The sequence below is a fragment of the Saccoglossus kowalevskii genome, chromosome 7, assembly GCF_978046115.1.
Source record: "Saccoglossus kowalevskii chromosome 7, keSacKowa6.1, whole genome shotgun sequence".
Taxonomy (NCBI): domain Eukaryota; kingdom Metazoa; phylum Hemichordata; class Enteropneusta; family Harrimaniidae; genus Saccoglossus; species Saccoglossus kowalevskii.
In genome coordinates, this window is record NC_140647.1 from 23,355,817 (window position 1) to 23,377,304 (window position 21,488).

Consider the following 21,488-nt stretch of genomic DNA (forward strand, 5'->3'; position numbering starts at 1 on the left):
CATGATACCAAGATCCTGTTTCAATCTCGCACTCGCATAAGCGTTCCAACTCAGAAAAAAGATGTCCAGGTGGATCAAAATAGCTGCTCACGATATGACGGATTACGATAACTATATTTCCTACATGTTTTGTTGTTTTATTACAAACCGCCTATGTCATGTCAGAAGTTCATAGCATCAGTCTCGCTATCTACGAGAATGGGATCTTGGCATGATGTCACCAAACAGTACTATGCGCGCTGCAAACCCCAAGTAATGTACCTCTGGTCATATATATTAATGATCCAGTATATGTATAATACCATTCTATTTAGATTCACTCCCACTAAAGGTGAGCTTCTAATAAAGAAAACATGGTAAATGTAATTATTCGATCTTCTACTGAAGAAGCACTTGTCAGAGCAATATAATTCATACATTGCTACAATATTTATATTGATTATATACTTACCTGCTTGTAGCATTCATATTAGTCGCGGCAATGGTTCTATTTCTAGTCCCTTCATTCATCCTACCTTCAATGTCAGCAAAGCTATTCACAGGAAACACTTTTAGAGAATCAACTGCAGTGAAGAAAAAGCATTTATAGGTTAAAAAACAGATCTAAAATTGTTGTTGCCAAAATGCTTTTTTTGTCAAATGCTGGAGCTTTTCTAAAGTTTCAACCAACTAAACAAACAGAATACTGTCGCATAAATGACTACATACATGACTTTAAAAAATAACAAAAATCACAAAATATTCTTGCAGTGAACTATTTTTCTTGTTACAACAAATTTCATCATCATGAATGTCCTTCTCATTTGACCACTTTAAATTTCATAGAAATTGCAAATTTTAAGATAGTCCACTACCATATGAACATAGAAAAAAAATTATCACAGTAGATTTTTAAAAAAATTGATGTAATGATTCACATACGTGCACGGCATTAAGTTTCTATGGAGAAAGGATGTGTTTTCAAGAATATTAAAAAAACAATCATTTTCCTAGAAATCAATGGATAACCTACACTAATTTTCAAAATTCTCCAATTTTTTGTGACAGCCACTATTAAACACTACATATCATTTTTGTAGCATAAGTTAGTTTCTGTCATAGGAACCAATTGTAAGCTACTCAAAACACATATTAGTTCAGTTCATTTATTGCAAAACTATGAACATTATAATAGCCAAACAAATAAACATATGCAACTACAGTTTTCCTCTAGTTAAATACCTTAAACAAACAATATACAAAAAGTAACGTTTTTGTTGTTTTGTAATCTTTGTTTATATATTATTATTTTAATTTTCTCTTTATTGTAGTATTTTTCGTACCATACATTACCCACAGATGGTAATTGTTGATTAATAAAGTAATTATTAAAAAAATGACATATAATTTAGCCAGTTTCCAGGATGATACTTATATACACATGTACAATAAGAAGTCCTGTCCCATAATACATTGCACATATGTGCTCAGTAGTGCAAAATTTTAATTTGACTTGAACTGGTTTAAACTGGTTTACCACAGGCCAGTCCAGATCATGTGTTAATATGTTTACCATAGAATCCTTTGCTTTGATGTTCTCTGACTTTTAGTCCACCTTTATGGGTTGTCTTCGTGTTCAATAAATCCTTGACCTGTTCGTTGTATATCTCAATCATGCTCACCGTCACCTGTACACAAACACAATTATGTAAATGAAATTTGACGATATTCGTATACCAAATCAATTTAGTAACAATTATACAAACGCACATTTGGCATCTCAAACGTCCAATCTTTAAATTCTGCACAAAATAACTGTACAATTTTATGTAATTGTTGTGTTGATATTCCTAGGAATAGATCAATGACTCTGAGCATTTTTACGTGTTTTAATCCATTAAACAAATCCATGAATTGGCATGATGATATCGGAGTAATAATCACTCACACACAGACAGATAGACAGATATATATATATATATATATAGACAGAATGGACTGATGACATTAAACCTTTGTACATGCATAACCATCTAAATAAATTGTTAATGAGTAACTACAAAAATCAGTTTGATTACATCATAATAAGATTTGAAAGTTTTGTCAACAAATGTTCACCGTTTGTACATGTATAAATGCAACACATGTGAGAAATACAGCAATTTGTTTTTTGTATAACATTAGATTTTATGGTGTGTACCTGAAAATCATCTTCACTTCCTGTGTCGGCAGTTTGTTGTTTTTCTGTAATCCCGCGGAATAATTCTTCACAAATCATAGGAACGATGCCTGATAAAACACATTAAGATTATGAATAGGAACGTACATTAATTTTCATTGCGAACCAACCGAATTCAAAGATATGTAAAATACTAATGAAACACCAAAATCAAGAACTTTAAAATTTAAAATCTGATGACTAATTTCTAATTCAAAACAAAATTATTGTTTTCTTAGAAACAAGTTCCACTACCTTCTTTTTTATTTGTCCCTTTCTATTTATTTGACAGAATCTTTCTCTCAGTAAATTATCAAGATTTTATTGCACTTTTTAATTGCTCACATTATTACTAATTAGCCAGTCCAATTAAACAATAAATATATGCAATTATGCAGTCAGATTTTTAATACAGAGATGTGAATTTCAGTTTAGTCAGCTTTGAGCTGACGGACCACACCAACAGACCACACCAGATGTTGATAGATTAGTTAATACTAAATAGCGCTATGAAATATAAATAAATGTCCACAAATATAGAGGTCAGAATTCCAGGTCAATCTAGGTCAGTCAGGTGATAGTTGGCATGTGGGGATTGGTGCAATGTTGGCTCATACAGACAGAGGTGAAGGAAACCTGACAAACAAAAAGCCAGCATGTATTTTAATAGAGCACATATCTTTGCATTAAAATGTGAAACAACAATTACGAAATTACTATTATTACCTTTATTTGCTTGGTATCCCATTACAGAGTAGGATTTTCCACTTCCTGTTTGTCCATATGCAAATAAGGAACAGTTATATCCTTTCCAAGCGTTCTCCAACATCTTTAAACCCAAATCATTGAATACTCTTTGCTAAAATGACAACGTTATCGTTGATATTAATTAGCTTAATCTATAAGATCAAAGATTTTCGCATTAATAATAATAATAATAATAATAATACTAATAATAATATTTATTGCATCTTTAGAAATACAGTATTTCTATCAGTACAATAGCAATAAAAGTATAATAATAATAATAATGAAATAAAAAAGAAAGAGAAGATATTATAATGTTAATTATAAAAGTAAAATGTAATGAGTTAAATTTTTTTACTATTACTAATAAGTTTAATAATAATTTGTTTTTTCATCTGAAGTTGCTCGTGAATTTTCCACTATTGTTAACAAAACTTATGGGTTTAATTAAGTACAGCTATAATATTTTCTCTAATGTTGACTAATTTAAATTTCTGTATGCAAAGGTGAATTAGAGTACCTGGGTAATTAAGTCCTCCTTGGTAACAAAAATATAACTTGATACTGTTGAGATCGCTCTAATTAAATTCATTAAATTACAATAAATAAATTCTAATTACCATATTTAATAAATATTCAAACTTTAATATACCCTAATTTGAAATCACAAATGTTAGCTACGAAACCACCATATATTATTGAACAGAAGGAATTGATCATTCCTGAAAGAGGCCGCTTGCATCCACAATTCTTTGATATAACTAGATGGGTGGTCTTTCAATTCGGATTATAAAATCTGCAGGTGTTTTAGGTTCTTACAAAAAATAGCGGTGTATCATAGCAATGCTCTTTATAATAACAACCCAGTGTAGTTGGATCTATGTTAGAAATCACCACTGACACGTATAGACTCAAACATGAAATCACAACATCACTGATATTGGTTTGACAGGGACTGATTCAAAGGCTATTTAAAACCATAACATATTGTGTTTATTTACATTAATACTCTCCTAGGCAATCTGATCAAAATAAGATCCGAGTTTGGGCTATTATTTACATGTATTGATATTTTTTAAGTACATTTTTTGTAATCTATTCTTTAAAATTTATCAGTTATTTTCAAACAAACATTCTTTTGACCCACTCACTAAATTACTCAAAACTCAATGAAGTCTATCGCAAAATCAGTAATAATCGATAACACATATATCACAAAAATCAAACACTTTTTGACCCACTCACTAATTAATGTACAGTTTCTCCACTGTGGAGGGACTGTGATTAGTGCTACTTACCTGATCTACATATTTTTCGTCAATTCCTTCTAAATACTGATCCAATGGCCTTTCTTGGAAGCCGTCATGTGACCAATATGAAAAATCATAAGCGAATCGTTTAGGTTCATCATTGGGAGCCTCCGGATTGGTCAGCTCTGTTGTTTTATCAAACATTTTCACTATACACATCGCATTACGATTCTTCTCACGATCATTGTAGGAAATGTTATGGAGAAATATTTCAAAATTAATAGACCCAGAACAATTTTCTGGTTAATTTTTTTCATTTTACAAAATTGATGCACAATTTTTTGTTTATTTTATGATAAAATTATCCTAAAAGTGTTTGATTCTTCATGAGATGATTTTCAATTTTTGTTTAATTATTGTATATTTATTATTACCTGAATAAAAATCAATAACATTCATATTTTTAATAATGTGACCAAAATTTGTTTTTTTAAAAATGTAGTTGTTTTTGTTACATCAGCCATAGAAAATGTATCACCAAGTTATACATTCTTCAGTTTTTTATGCTAAATAAAATATACACTATCAAGAAAACTCTATTTACAGAAAACACATGACAAAATTATTTGTGATACCAGTTTTAAATTCCAAATTTCAGAAAATTATTTAGAAATTAAATTGTGCTGTATTTTATAGTGATAACCAGTAGAGCTTTGTCTACACTACATAGTTGATACAGGGATTAGGGTTACATGTTGAACAAACAAACCAAGATGTACACCACTGGCAGGGTTCTGATATACAATGGACCCCCAGTTCTATAACAATTTTGTAACACTGTAAAGTTCACCAAGGTTACTTTTAATACCGTAAATCTACGTACTAGTATTAAAAGGTAAAAAATAGTATTTCAATTTATGACAATCTCAACAAAATAAACGTTAGTGTTAATGGAATTTACGTACCCCAGGCATACCAAATTGAATTTACGCTTGATGCCAAAACATCACGAGCCGGTCGTAAATTGGTTGCAATCACACATAGTGAAATACCGTTTAGTCTCGTGTCGACTCTCATGTGTCCGTTCATTCAAAACAAAAGGATATAAATGGTCTCACACGGACCGCTACTCTCATGTTTTCCGCCATGGTGGTCCGTGCTGTCGGTGCTAAACTTCTATCAGACGAAAACTCTTCTCAGACTCCGGAGTTCACGGGACGACGGAATGGGAATTTCGGACGCCGTACGATGACCTCTTCCAACTGTCATGTCCCGTGCAGGACTACTGTTGTGATTATGACCCACATAAACACAGCAACAATTGAGTGTCCTTACACACAAGGACCAGTAATCAATCAAATATACGACATTCATCGCCTTTTGTGAATCCTTTAGAACAGAGACAACCACGAAACGCGCGTACCAGTAGCGCCCCCAATTGTACTTTGTGTTTTTGCTTTTATACCAGGCGAGGCAATTTTATATTTTTTTTTATAATCGTGGTTCGATACGAAAGATTCTACAAACACGTTCCGAAGGAACTAACCTATAAAACAATATAATTGCCACGCCAGTTTAAACAGTTAATTCCTTTCAAAATAAGAGCACGTATTTGGTACACAGTTACAACACACTCGAAGTCAGCGGCCTAACCGTTGCATGAAATTGTTAGTCCAATTATGACAGGCGCTACTTATATGCCAGACAGGTTTGAGAAAGAGTGCTTAGCAACATATTTCGGTCAAGTGCCACTGTTAGCACTCAGCAACCCAACAGTGGCCTATCCAGCAAAATGTATTGGGGAGGGGAAGTTTCGCTTAAATATTACGGAGCGTAAATGGCAGAGAAACTATGCGAAATTCAGATGATATTAATCGCCATGCGTTTGGGGGGCAGTAGCGGATCCAGAGGGGGGCCAGGGGGCATGCCCCCCCCCCCCAAACGCATGATGGATTATGGATTACGCATAGCTTCTCTGCGATTTACGCTCCATATATCTTAAGCGTAGCTTGGACCCCCCCCCCCCAAATACATTTTGCTGGATCCGCCACTGTGGGGGCGTGGTCCTGCGCCCCCCCCCCCCTGGGTCCGCCACTGCAACCCAATATCAGCCATACTGAATCGGAATGCGAAGAAATGAGATTTCGTAAAGTCTTCTCCTTTCAGTAAGTTAAAGGCAATTTTTGGGATTTCTGAAACGAATGAAAGTTTACAGGTGCATAGCAATCAATGAGAACTACAACATTTTTGGATAGCTTTGACCTCAGATGTTAAGCATGGTCCGAAAAAAAACAAAAAAAAAACATCGTCCTGTTCGGGACTCATAGCGACGTATACAACGCGTGCAAAATACATCATATTTACCAGGGGGGATTGGCACGAGAGGGCGCCATCTGATCTGAATGGAACGTTTCGACGTCAGTCGTCCGTAGCCATCGTCAAAGCAACAACGTCCCGTTTACGAACAGATGAAATAATTTCAGCAATTTCTTTACAGAATAATCCTCAACAAAACTTAGAAAAATTTCATAGACAACTACAGGCTCCAAAATTATTGTCTATTGCAAAACAATTCAACCGACAACCAGTTTGACGCCACAATTTCTTGCTGGAGCCTGAGTTCTACGCGTGATTTTATTGCGTTCAAAACTGTTCCATTTCAAACTGCGCATGCACACACACTGTGGTTTCTCGAAATGCATACTAATTAGGTAACTTGTCACTGATAAAAGTCACCGAAAACATTTTGAGCAATTTTGAGCAATAGTACTAGAGTGAAATTTAAACGTGCCTCTGCATTCTCCATGAATTTCGTAACTTGCTATGATCATGGTAAAGAGAAAACCTATGCTTACTTTCAACACAGTCCCGGTGTTGAGGGACTGTGCTTTCAACAGTTACCTGGAGTCTGATCGAAAACGTGTCTCAAAAATACCTTTACATCATTTTTCCGATTATTTTTTCAGCTCGTAACGATAGAATCAGTCAATTTAGAACTAACATGTATGCTATCGGAAAGCATTTTGGCACAATATTACTGAAAAAACGAGTTTTTCATTGCTCATGAATATTAATTTATGCAAATGAGGCGATTATTTCAACCAATCGTGTCATGCAACTCTCCCCCCCCTGATATTTACATGAAATTCGAACACGCGCTGCGCGACGACCACCGCGCTTTAAATGATTTTTCTACACAACCGAACATGCCACATTCGATCCATCTTCGCATTTGTGCTCCCATCACTTGATAATATACTCGATTGTCATGTTCAGAACTTACTCCTTCCACTTTAGTTGGTCATTGAAGCCTCGCACATCAGCCACTTTTGGCCAAACTATAAGTATGGGAAACGCTGAACGTGTTGTACCTTCACACTTTGTGAATTTTGCGTGTTTGAAACGTATCTCGCACATTTGGCGTTTTTTTACATGCTTGTTTCGCATTTCGAACCGGGAGCAAACGTACGGGGATGCACTTGTTCTGTATTCCAATCCAATAACCAGATCATTAAAATATAATTTAACATTAACGATGCTATATTTTACCGACTATGTATAATAAATGAATTGACTAGAAATATAGCAACATTCGACGACATCCCGAAAACATAAAATTCAATATTCTAACAATCTTATTTAAATTTGCCTAGTCTAAAAACAGTTGACAAAAGTCGATAACAGATTTACTACTAGACGGTCACTAACGGTCAACAAATAGTAGAATATTACAACCAGTGTACCAATATTACATGTATTGTATTAACAGTGGCGGCGGCACCGGGTTGGCGGGCGTGCAGCTGCTAAACAGATTCACAATTAGGAAAAAAAATATAGGTTTTGCACCACCTGTGTCAATTTGAAACCGCGATAACAGGACTATCACGGAGTAAACAATACTCGATAACAAGTATATCGCGAAATCATTAATAACAAGTACATGTATATATATATAAAATAATCAAAACTCTATAAAAGGTCCATCAAAACTTGGTAACAGATCTGCCGCGAAATCAACCATACTCGATAATATGTATATCGCAAAAATCTCTAAACCTTGTTAAGCTGAGGCCTATCGCGAAATAATCAATCCCAAATAACAAGTATATCGAGAAATCATCAATACTCAAATAACAAGTATCTCGAGAAATCATCAATACTCCGTCGATAACAGGTCTGTCGAGAAATCTACAATACTCGATAACAGGTCTGTCGCGAAATCTACAATACTCGATAACAAGTATATCGCGAAATCATCAATACTCAATAACAAGTATATCGCGAAATCATCAATACTCGATAACAGGTCTGTCGAGAAATCTACAATACTCGATAACAGGTCTGTCGCGAAATCTACAATACTCGATAACAAGTATATCGCGAAATCTACAATACTCGATAACAGGTATATCGCGAAATCATTAATACTCGATAACAGATCTGTCGCGAAATCTACAATGCTCGATAGCAGGTCTATCGCGAAATCATCATTCCTCGGGGGCGAACATCCGGGCATTTTCACCGCCTGGCAACCCTCGCGGTGAAAACAAAGGCCAAAAACTCGCAGAAAACGGGTGGTTGTTGAGATTCCCCTGTACAGTGTAACAAGATTAGCCCTACGTATGTAACATATATAAATTTGGTTGTTTAGAATTACTTCAAAGTGTAGTTTGTGTTGTTTTCTCGAATTTTCACCGGCTTTCCACAGCAGCGCGCACAGAACCCTTAGAAATACGCATACAGTGGTACGCGTCTTAGCAACGTGGAACGTCTTGTGACGTAGCCCCGCCCCCGAGGATACTCGATAACAAATATTTTGCAAAAATCCTCAAAACTCAACAAGTATATCGCAAAATCATAGAAAGACAAACATAAAATACAAACCGGTCTCATGCACTTATACATTGTACGTAATAATAATAATAATAATAATAATAATAATAATAATAATAATAATAATAATAATAATAATAATAATAATAATACGCCACAGTATTAGTTCATCACTAGAATGAACAGTGTATTTTAATTAGATTTATGAAAATAAGGCCCAAACCGTCCATGCCACGAATATCACATGATTGTTACATTCAATGTATCACCCGATAATGAATCACCGTATTTACAAAAACCTTGTGATTTGTTGTGTTTCCAAGGGCAACGATCCCAATCAAGTAAACGCCCTCTAGTGGCCAATGCAATGTTTTCAGAGCTCAGTCGGTGACATCACTGACGTGCCTTTTTCTGAAAGAGATTGTCCTTGTTTCGTATGGTCTGGGTACGCTGTCTTTTACACACATGATTGGTGATTGACTAGAGCTGTAGCGTCCACACGAAGCACGTAATCGGTGATACAATCTACTTTAGACGCCTAGATACGTCGAACTCTTCGGTTGGGAAGGATCAGCAAGCAATGGCTGCAGGCGCTGAGAACGTCAGAGTTGCGGTTCGTGTCAGACCATTCATATCCTTTTTTCAAATGTTACTGTGTCTATAGCATGTCGTATGATTGGAGGGTGATTTTTGGGCAACGTAGCAATTCTTGCCCATGTTTAGGTAATATTTTTGTTTGTCTATATCTATGCTTCATAGAGTTGCCTAATCGTGCGTAGCGTTGGTTCAATGTCTAGTGTCGAATCTCAATTCTCAAACTAACGGTATGGGTACTAGTATATCTTGTGACCCACTGGCAGGTGAAACCACAGTCCCTCCGTAATGAACCCATTCATTAGAACTAATTGAAGTAAAGTGCAGAGATATTGGTGAATCGTATGAATAAATGTGTAATGTAATTAATCTACATAGCTGTATAAACTGACAGGGTTTTCGGAACAAAAGACAAATGTATCTAGCACCTAATCTTTATGAACGTTTTATAAATCAAAATGAATGTTTCTTGTAGAATTCAAATTGCATGACCAATCTTGAAATTGTAATTTGGTATCATCGTTAGTTAAATTGATATTAATTAATGAGTTATAGGCATAGACAATGTTTAGCTCTTACTTAGCGAATCCGATCAACAGCTTACATTCAAATTCTAATATTTACAAATGTAAGTTGTTAAATGTTTTTATAAATAGGTTTGTAAACAAAGGCCCAGCCGAGCTTTGTGCATTTTACTGTGATAATATTCATGCTGTTTATTTTTTTGAAGCAAGAATGTGGGTCAGAATGCCTAGAAGAGGGAAATATTCTTAATTTTAAACATACATGTCCATTCTCTTTCAACAAATAGCACAATGGTAATTCTTTTTCACTGCAGTTGTCTTTTTTAACCTCATTAAATTTTCATAGTCATTAATTCAGGGAATTAATTCATAGTCATATTTTCTTTGAAATACTGTGCATATCCTAGCGTATTTAGTGGCAGCTGCTACTGGGGCCTAAAATACAAACCAGAATTATTGTTGAATCAGTCTTTTAATCGGAATAAATTGCAATCTGTTTATACAGTACTGTACAGTAGCAGTGTTATGTTATTTGCCGATATAATCTATGCAACACGGTTCATGCTGACTAATTATTTCTGAGAAATATTATGACAAAGGAATGCTTGTTACACTGCTAGAAAAACATAATTTAAACATTTGTATAAAAAGCAGACATGATTGTTTAGGGTTGCAGGTTTCTAGATTTGATTGTGATTGATCACAGATCATAAATATTCATTACATACAGATGTATATTCAAATTTAATAAAAAAAAATCAGTTTTCATGAATTAGATGAGTTTTAGAATGAAAATAGAAAGCCATCCATTTTTGAATCTTGTGTGTGAAGCACACAATGGGAGTCTTTGCGGTTAGTGTGGCTGTGTGTATGTATGTATGTAATTGATTAGTTTTTGGTTGTAAACCGTGCGTACCATTCATCTAATTTGCATATTAATTAACCAATTTCAAACCTCACTTTTTACTCACGAACTACCCAACAGATTTTAATGAAACTTTATACATATATGGTCTGGGACAATGTGTAGATCTTATTAGTTCCTGGTTGCATTCTGTGCATATTAATCACCAAATTTGCATATTAATTAACCAAGTTTTAACTTGTCCACCAATATCTCAATCACTCATCAGATTTTCAAAAGTACTTAGATTCTTCTGGGATAAGCCATATACACATTCAGTTTATAGTTAAATTTTGTGCTTACTAATTATGAATATTTTTGTAGTTTTTGGTAAAAAGTGATATTTTCGACTTCTTGTTGAAAATCATAAGTCTGATTGCTTTGCTATTATATATATAGGTACTACAGGTAGACCTCTCTCAGATTTGTTCATTTGATGATGATATCTTAAATTCTCTAATTTTGATGAATATTTTTGGCATTTTTGGTAAATAGTGATATTTTTGACTTCTTGTTGAAAACAGCAAGTTCGATTGCTATACATACTATACATATTGTTCATTTTCCAATCGTATCACCAGTTTTTTATCTAAATGTGCATTGCTAACAGCGGAGCTATCTCAGCCGAGAAGCTGCTTCTTTTCTTACATGTAATACCCAAAACTTAATGTACCGATACAGACAACAATGAACTGACAATCATCTTCAGTTTGGTTGTATACCTCAAACTTATGTTAGCTGAACAGCTGTTTACACAAAAGCACATTATACTGGTCTGGTTAATAATTAATATTCATAATAACTACAAAGGGGTTTATTGCATGGATGCTTTGTTATTTACTCATTAATAATTCAGTGCCTACCAGTCTGCACGTAATATTCAAGACATGTTTATTTACTGGACCAATTCTGCAATTAGCGACAGATGTATCTCTCTTACTATGAAGTGTGGATTTGATGAGGAAATCTTACTCCTCTCCATTGTGTGTGGGAAATTTAATTTACAATCTGCATTTTAATTAAAGTGATTTACCAGCTGCATTAGAATATAACTATAATTGTTTACAGTCTGCAACTGTAGCAGCTCACTGATACAAATATAACTGTAGCAATTTACAATTTGCATATGATTACAACTGTAGCAGCTCACTGATACAAATATAACTGTAGCAATTTACAATTTGCATATGATTACAACTGTAGCAGCTCACTGATACAAATATAACTGTAGCAATTTACAATTTGCATATGATTACAACTGTAGCAATTTACAATTTGCATATGATTACAACTGTAGCAATTTACAATTTGCATATGATTACAACTGTAGCAGCTCACTAATACAAATATAACTAGCAATTTACAATTTGTATATGATTACAACTGTAGCAGCTCATTAATACAAATATAACTGTAGCAATTTACAATTTGCATGATTACAACTGTAGCAATTTACAATTTGCATATGATTACAACTGTAGCAGCTCACTAATACAAATATAACTGTAGCAATTTACAATTTGCATATAATTACAACTGTAGCAATCCACAATTTGCATATGATTACAACTGTAGCAATTTACAATTTGCATATGATTACAACTGTTGCAATTTACAATTTGCATATGATTACAACTGTAGCAGCTCATTAATACAAATATAACTGTAGCAATTTACAATTTGCATATGATTACAACTGTAGCAATTTACAATTTGCATATGATTACAACTGTAACAGCTCATTAATACAAATATAACTGTTGCAATTTACAATTTGCATATGATTACAACTGTAGCAGCTCACTAATACAAATATAACTGTAGCAATTTACAATTTGCATATAATTACAACTGTAGCAGCTCACTGATACAAATATAACTGTTGCAATTTACAATTTGCATATAATTACAACTGTAGCAATTCACAATTTGCATATGATTACAACTGTAGCAATTTACAATTTGCATATGATTACAACTGTAGCAATTTACAATTTGCATATGATTACAACTGTAGCAATTTACAATTTGCATATAATTACAACTGTAGCAATTCACAATTTGCATATGATTACAACTGTAGCAATTTACAATTTGCATATGATTACAACTGTAGCAATTTACAATTTGCATATGATTACAACTGTAGCAGCTCACTGATACAAATATAACTGTAGCAATTTACAATTTGCATGATTACAACTGTAGCAATTTACAATTTGCATGTGATTACAACTGTAGCAGCTCACTAATACAAATATAACTGTAGCAATTTACAATTTGCATATAATTACAACTGTAGCAATCCACAATTTGCATATGATTACAACTGTAGCAATTTACAATTTGCATATGATTACAACTGTAGCAATTTACAATTTGCATATGATTACAACTGTAGCAATTTACAATTTGCATATGATTACAACTGTAGCAATTTACAATTTGTATATGATTACAACTGTAGCAGCTCATTAATACAAATATAACTGTAGCAATTTACAATTTGCATGATTACAACTGTAGCAATTTACAATTTGCATATGATTACAACTGTAGCAGCTCACTAATACAAATATAACTGTAGCAATTTACAATTTGCATATAATTACAACTGTAGCAATCCACAATTTGCATATGATTACAACTGTAGCAATTTACAATTTGCATATGATTACAACTGTAGCAATTTACAATTTGCATATGATTACAACTGTAGCAGCTCATTAATACAAATATAACTGTAGCAATTTACAATTTGCATATGATTACAACTGTAGCAATTTACAATTTGCATATGATTACAACTGTAGCAGCTCACTAATACAAATATAACTAGCAATTTACAATTTGTATATGATTACAACTGTAGCAGCTCATTAATACAAATATAACTGTAGCAATTTACAATTTGCATGATTACAACTGTAGCAATTTACAATTTGCATATGATTACAACTGTAGCAGCTCACTAATACAAATATAACTGTAGCAATTTACAATTTGCATATAATTACAACTGTAGCAATCCACAATTTGCATATGATTACAACTGTAGCAATTTACAATTTGCATATGATTACAACTATAGCAATTTACAATTTGCATATGATTACAACTGTAGCAGCTCATTAATACAAATATAACTGTAGCAATTTACAATTTGCATATGATTACAACTGTAGCAATTTACAATTTGCATATGATTACAACTGTAACAGCTCATTAATACAAATATAACTGTAGCAATTTACAATTTGCATATGATTACAACTGTAGCAGCTCACTAATACAAATATAACTGTAGCAATTTACAATTTGCATATAATTACAACTGTAGCAGCTCACTGATACAAATATAACTGTTGCAATTTACAATTTGCATATAATTACAACTGTAGCAATTCACAATTTGCATATGATTACAACTGTAGCAATTTACAATTTGCATATGATTACAACTGTAGCAATTTACAATTTGCATATGATTACAACTGTAGCAATTTACAATTTGCATATAATTACAACTGTAGCAATTCACAATTTGCATATGATTACAACTGTAGCAATTTACAACTTGCATATGATTACAACTGTAGCAATTTACAATTTGCATATGATTACAACTGTAGCAGCTCACTGATACAAATATAACTGTAGCAATTTACAATTTGCATATGATTACGACTGTAGCAGCTCAGTAATACAAATATAACTGTAGCAATTTACAATTTGCATATGATTACAACTGTAGCAGCTCACTAATACAAATATAACTGTAGCAATTCACAATTTGCATATAATTACAACTGTAGCAATTCACAATTTGCATATGATTACAACTGTAGCAATTTACAATTTGCATATGATTACAACTGTAGCAATTTACAATTTGCACATGATTACAACTGTAGCAGCTCACTAATACAAATATAACTGTTGCAGTTTACAATTTGCATATGATTACAACTGTAGCAATTTACAATTTGCATATGATTACAACTGTAGCAGCTCACTAATACAAATATAACTGTAGCAATTTACAATTTGCATATAATTACAACTGTAGCAATTCACAATTTGCATATGATTACAACTGTAGCAATTTACAATTTGCATATGATTACAACTGTAGCAATTTACAATTTGCATATGATTACAACTGTAGCAGCTCATTAATACAAATATAACTGTAGCAATTTACAATTTGCATATGATTACAACTATAGCAATTTACAATTTGCATATGATTACAACTGTAGCAATTTACAATTTGCATATGACTACAACTGTAGCAATTTACAATTTGCATATGATTACAGCTGTAGCAATTTACAATTTGCATATGATTACAACTGTAGCAATTTACAATTTGCATATGATTACAACTGTAGCAGCTCACTAATACAAATATAACTGTAGCAATTTACAATTTGCATATGATTACAACTGTTGCAATTTACAATTTGCATATGATTACAACTGTAGCAGCTCATTAATACAAATATAACTGTAGCAATTTACAATTTGTATATGATTACAACTGTAGCAGCTCACTAATACAAATATAACTGTTGCAGTTTATAATTTGCATATGATTATAACTGTAGCAGCTCATTAATACAAATATAACTGTTGCAGTTTATAATTTGCATATGATTACAACTGTAGCAATTTACAATTTGTATATGATTACAACTGTAGCAGCTCACTAATACAAACATAACTGTTGCAGTTTATAATTTGCATATGATTACAACTGTAGCAGTTTACAATTTGTATATGATTACAACTGTAGCAGCTCACTAATACAAATATAACTGTTGCAGTTTATAATTTGCATATGATTACAACTGTAGCAATTTACAATTTGTATATGATTACAACTGTAGCAGCTCACTAATACAAATATAACTGTTGCAGTTTATAATTTGCATATGATTACAACTGTAGCAATTTACAATTTGTATATGATTACAACTGTAGCAGCTCACTAATACAAATATAACTGTTGCAGTTTATAATTTGCATATGATTACAACTGTAGCAATTTACAATTTGCATATGATTACAACTGTAGCAGCTCACTAATACAGATATAACTGTTGCAGTTTATAATTTGCATATGATTACAACTGTAGCAATTTACAATTTGCATATGATTACAACTGTAGCAGCTCACTAATACAAATATAACTGTTGCAGTTTATAATTTGCATATGATTACAACTGTAGCAATTTACAATTTGTATATGATTACAACTGTAGCAGCTCACTAATACAAATATAACTGTTGCAGTTTATAATTTGCATATGATTACAACTGTAGCAATTTACAATTTGCATATGATTATAACTGTAGCAGCTCACTAATACAACTACAAATATAACTGTTGCAGTTTACAATTTGCATACGATTACAACTGTAGCAGTTTACAATTTGCATATGATTACAACTGTAGCAGCTCATTAATACAAATATAACTTGCAGTTTACAATTTGTATATGATTACAACTGTAGCAGTTTATAATTTGCATATGATTACAACTGTAGCAGTTTACAACTTGCATATGATTACAACTGTAGCAGTTTACAATTTGCATATGATTACAACTGTAGCAGTTTACAATTTGCATATGATTACAACTGTAGCAGTTTACAATTTGCATATGATTATAACTGTAGCAGCTCACTAATACAAATACAAATATAACTGTTGCAGTTTACAATTTGCATACGATTACAACTGTAGCAGTTTACAATTTGCATATGATTATAACTGCAGCAGTTTACAACTTGCATATGATTACAACTGTAGCAGTTTACAATTTGCATATGATTACAACTGTAGCAGTTTACAATTTGAATATGATTACAACTGTAGCAATTTACAATTTGCATATGATTATAATTGTAGCAGTTTACAATTTGCATATGATTATAACTGTATCAGCTCACTAATACAAATATAACTTGCAGTTTACAATTTGTATATGATTACAACTGCAGCAGTTTACAATTTGCATATGATTACAACTGTAGCAATTTACAATTTGCATATGATTATAATTGTAGCAGTTTACAATTTGCATATGATTATAACTGTATCAGCTCACTAATACAAATATAACTTGCATTTTACAATTTGCATATGATTACAACTGTAGCAGTTTATAATTTGCATATGATTACAACTGCAGCAGTTTACAATTTGCATATGATTACAACTGTAGCAATTTACAATTTGCATATGATTACAACTGTAGCAATTTGCATATGATTACAACTGTAGCAATTTACAATTTGCATATGATTATAATTGTGGCAGTTTACAATTTGCATATGATTATAACTGTATCAGTTCACTAATACAAATATAACTTGCAGTTTACAATTTGTATATGATTACAACTGTTTACAAACTGCTGATTCCAATTCATGGCTCATTTATATATATGTTAAAGACTTCAAATATGTTTAACAGTTAATACAGTGTTAAGTCTGTTACCATCCTTAACATTTCTAACAATGACCGAGAGAAAAACCGCAATGCAAAATGCATTGTAAATATGAAAGGAAATATCACAGAATTGACCAATCCTGATGAGCCTAACAGTAAACCAAGGCTTTTCACTTACGACTATTCTTATTGGTCACATGATGGATACAAGGAGCGAGAATCTGATAGATATTTGGAGTCAGCAGAATCAAAGTATGCAGACCAGGTAAGAAGTCTTTAATAAATATTGTAGTTTTATAAGGTATATGGTTTATTCATTCCAAGTGGGCATGTCTTTAAATGTAGGTGGGTCTTAAAAATTGGGGATGGCTTCAAATGTGGTCGGGGTCTTAAAAATTTGGGATGGTTTTAATTGTGGGTGGGGTCTTAAAAATTGGGGATGGCTTTGTAATGTGGGTGGAGTCTTAAAAATTGGGGATGGCTTCAAATATGGTTGGGGTTGTAAAAATTGGTGATGGCTTTAAAATGTGGGTGGGGTCGTAAATATTGTGGATGGCTTTAAAATGTGGTTTGGGTTGTGAAAATTGTGGATGGCTTTAAAATGTGGTTGGGGTTGTAAAAATTGTGGATGGCTTTAAAATGTGGTTTGGGTTGTGAAAATTGTGGATGGCTTTAAAATGTGGTTGGGGTCGTAAATATTATGGATGGCTTTAAAATGTGGTTGGGGTTGTAAAAATTGTGGATGGCTTTAAAATGTGGTTGGGGTTGTAAAAATTGGTGATGGCTTTAAAATGTGGTTGGGGTTGTGAAAATTGTGGATGGCTTTAAAATGTGGTTTGGGTTGTAAAAATTGTGGATGGCTTTAAAATGTGGTTTGGGTTGTGAAAATTGTGGATGGCTTTAAAATGTGGTTGGGGTCGTAAATATTATGGATGGCTTTAAAATGTGGTTGGGGTTGTAAAAATTGTGGATGGCTTTAAAATGTGGTTGGGGTTGTAAAAATTGTGGATGGCTTTAAAATGTGGTTGGGGTTGTAAAAATTGTGGATGGCTTTAAAATGTGGTTGGGGTTGTAAAAATTGGTGATGGCTTTAAAATGTGGTTGGGGTTGTGAAAATTGTGGATGGCTTTAAAATGTGGGTGTGATTGTAAAAATTGTGGATGGCTTTAAAATGTGGTTGGGGTTGTAAAAATTGTGGATGGCTTTAAAATGTGGTTGGGGTTGTAACAATTGTGGATGGCTTTAAAATGTGGTTGGGGTTGTAAAAATTGTGGATGGCTTTAAAATGTGGTTTGGGTTGTGAAAATTGTGGATGGCTTTAAAATGTTGGTATGGTCTTAAAAATTAGGGAGGACTTTAAAATGTTGGTGGAGTCTTAAAAAATTGGTGAAAGCTTTGAAATAAGTAATAATTCATGTTCTTTTTGTAATTTCTCTCATTTTAGCAAAGAGTATTTGATAATTTGGGTTTAAATATGTTGGAGAACGCTTGGAAAGGATATAACTGTTCCTTATTTGCATATGGACAAACAGGAAGTGGAAAATCCTACTCTGTGATGGGATTTCAAGCAAATAAAGGTAAAAAAGTCATAAATTACATACTGATAATTTACAGCATGAGAAGTAAAAATAAAACTATTGTTATTGTGAATTGTTAAATTCTCATTACTTGCTGTATGCATCATTTATTATACTTTGGGGAAAGTTGGTCATAAATCATATGACAATGTTCATTGGTTTATTAAATTATATTATAAAAGATCTGTTTCAAGTTTTTTTATTTGAAATAAAGAAAAAATTAGAGAAGGGGATGTGCCTGCTGTTGGTGGTGGTATCTCTTGTTCATACATGCACAGATTGACTCTCTTGATGTTTCATATAAAAATCAAAGAAAGCTTAGAAAGAACTCCCATGTGCTGAGAGTATTGGAGACACATTAAATATAATTTGAAATTACTTAGCTGAAAACTAATTATGCAAATCAGAAAATTAACATGAACAGATTTGATTGTAAAACTAATGAGGTCTGCACAATGTAACAAAAACTCTATGTACCAAGTTTAATTGAAATGTGATTAGAACCAAAAAATTATGAATTATTATGCTAATTAGGGAAATAATATGAACAGAGTTTTACCCCAAACTAATTAGGTTTGTACATTGTCCTAGAGCATCTTTGTACTAAGTTTCATTAAAATGGAAATTAGTACTTTAGATAGCTTAAAATTGGCTAATTATGCAAATTGGGTAATTAATATGTACAGATTTTAACCCACAATTATCCAGGTCTGTCTATTGTCCTACAGCATCCATGTATAAACATTCATTGATATGTGATGATTAGTACCTGAGATATCAGTGTGAAAGTTGGAAATTGGTTAATTATGCAAATTACATGTAGGTGATTAATATGCACAAATATTTACCAAAAACTAATTGGGTCTCTGCATAATTCTAGATTCATTGAAATGTGATGATTAGTACTTTAGATATCAGTGGAAAAGCTGAAAATTAATTATGCAAAATAGGTAATTAATATGCACAATTATTTACCCTGAAACTAATCAGGTCTTTGCATAGTCCTAAAGGATCTATGTACCAAGTTTCATTGAAATGCGATGATTAGTACTTGAGATACCCGTGGAAAAGCTGAAAATTAACTAATTATGCAAATTAGGTGATTAATATGCACAAATATGTATCCGAAACAATCAATCTCTGCATAGTCCTTAAGTATGTAAGTACCAAGTTTCATTGAAATGTAATGCTCACTACTTATATCAAAAGCTGAAAATTAATTAATTATGCAAATTAGGTAATTATATGTACTGATATTACCATAAAAACTATCAGGTCTGTGCAGTGTTATATGACATCTATGTACCAAGTTTCATTGAAATGTGATGATTAGTACTTGAGATATCAGTGGAAAAACCGAAAATTGACTAATCATTATGCAAATTAGGTAATTTGTATCCACGGATTATTACCAAAAACTAATCAAAACCTAGCATTAGTTCAGAGCATCTATGTACCAAGTTTCATCAAAATCCAATGAGTGGTTGTTTAGATATCAGTGGAACAGTCATGGAACCACTAAAAAATAGCTAATTATCATGCAAATTAGGTAATTAACGAGCATGGATTTTTACCAAAACCTAATCAAATCTGCGCATTGGCCCAGAGCATCTATGCGGACACACATACACACATACAGACACACTAACTGCAAAGACTCCCATTTTGTGCTTCGCACATGGGAGTCAAAAACACATAACTCCATTGTTTTTTTTGGGATCATATGTAGATCATATGTATTTTCCCATGATATCATTCAATATTTTGCAATGAGACGTGTTATCTCTGTTGTAAGAACCAATTGTATAAGTGTTATAATACTGACAAAATGGCTGCCTGCATTCACTATTATAATATAATCATCATTTCCTTGAAAAATAGGCTGGTCACCAAGCCTCAAAATTCAACATGCAAAATGGATGGATTCTGGGTATTAGTGGTTATGAATAGACTTCTTCCTTGATACATAATGATTCCCATGTAGGAACATGAATAAATCATATCAAGAAATATTCTTATAGTATTTTAAAGCTGGTGGCCATTGTAGATGGCAAACTTTATATGTAGTATAGAGGTTATGATCACTGATTTTGTTTATTGAGATCAGATATTACAATATAAGAAACAGATAATACATCAGTGTATTTACCATATAAAGGCACTGTAACCGAACAATAAACAATAAATTTTCAGTACTTTTATCGATTTTATGTGTGAAAAGGTGCGGACTGACAAAAATCGATCGATTTGATTTTGATCTTGAACTTATTTTTTCATTGTTCAATGTTGATGTACTTATTTTTCAGATAGGAACATGGTGTTGGGTTTCTCTTTTTAGCTCCGCTGTCGACTTTGTCGAGCGGAGCTTATCATATGAGTGATTGTCCGTCGGCGTCCGTCG

The 21,488-nt window shown here is 32.7% G+C and overlaps 2 protein-coding genes across 2 annotated transcripts in view; one reads left to right on the plus strand and one right to left on the minus strand.

Annotated features, from left to right (window-relative positions):
• The window catches only part of LOC102800477 (kinesin-like protein KIF28), an 83,021-nt gene extending 78,587 nt beyond the window's left edge, over positions 1–4,434 (minus strand). Inside the window, exons 1-5 of the mRNA XM_085501864.1 lie at positions 4,243–4,434; positions 2,924–3,056; positions 2,180–2,268; positions 1,553–1,667; positions 452–563 (exon numbers count right to left, since the gene is read on the minus strand). Of these exons, the coding sequence (XP_085357990.1) occupies positions 452–563; positions 1,553–1,667; positions 2,180–2,268; positions 2,924–3,056; positions 4,243–4,413 (620 nt within the window). The 5' untranslated portion in view covers positions 4,414–4,434. The remainder of the gene's footprint in view (positions 1–451; positions 564–1,552; positions 1,668–2,179; positions 2,269–2,923; positions 3,057–4,242) is intronic.
• Positions 4,435–17,582: 13,148 nt separating this feature from the next.
• The window catches only part of LOC102800593 (kinesin-like protein KIF28), a 37,694-nt gene continuing 33,788 nt past the window's right edge, over positions 17,583–21,488 (plus strand). Inside the window, exons 1-2 of the mRNA XM_085501327.1 lie at positions 17,583–17,775; positions 18,955–19,087. Of these exons, the coding sequence (XP_085357453.1) occupies positions 17,620–17,775; positions 18,955–19,087 (289 nt within the window). The 5' untranslated portion in view covers positions 17,583–17,619. The remainder of the gene's footprint in view (positions 17,776–18,954; positions 19,088–21,488) is intronic.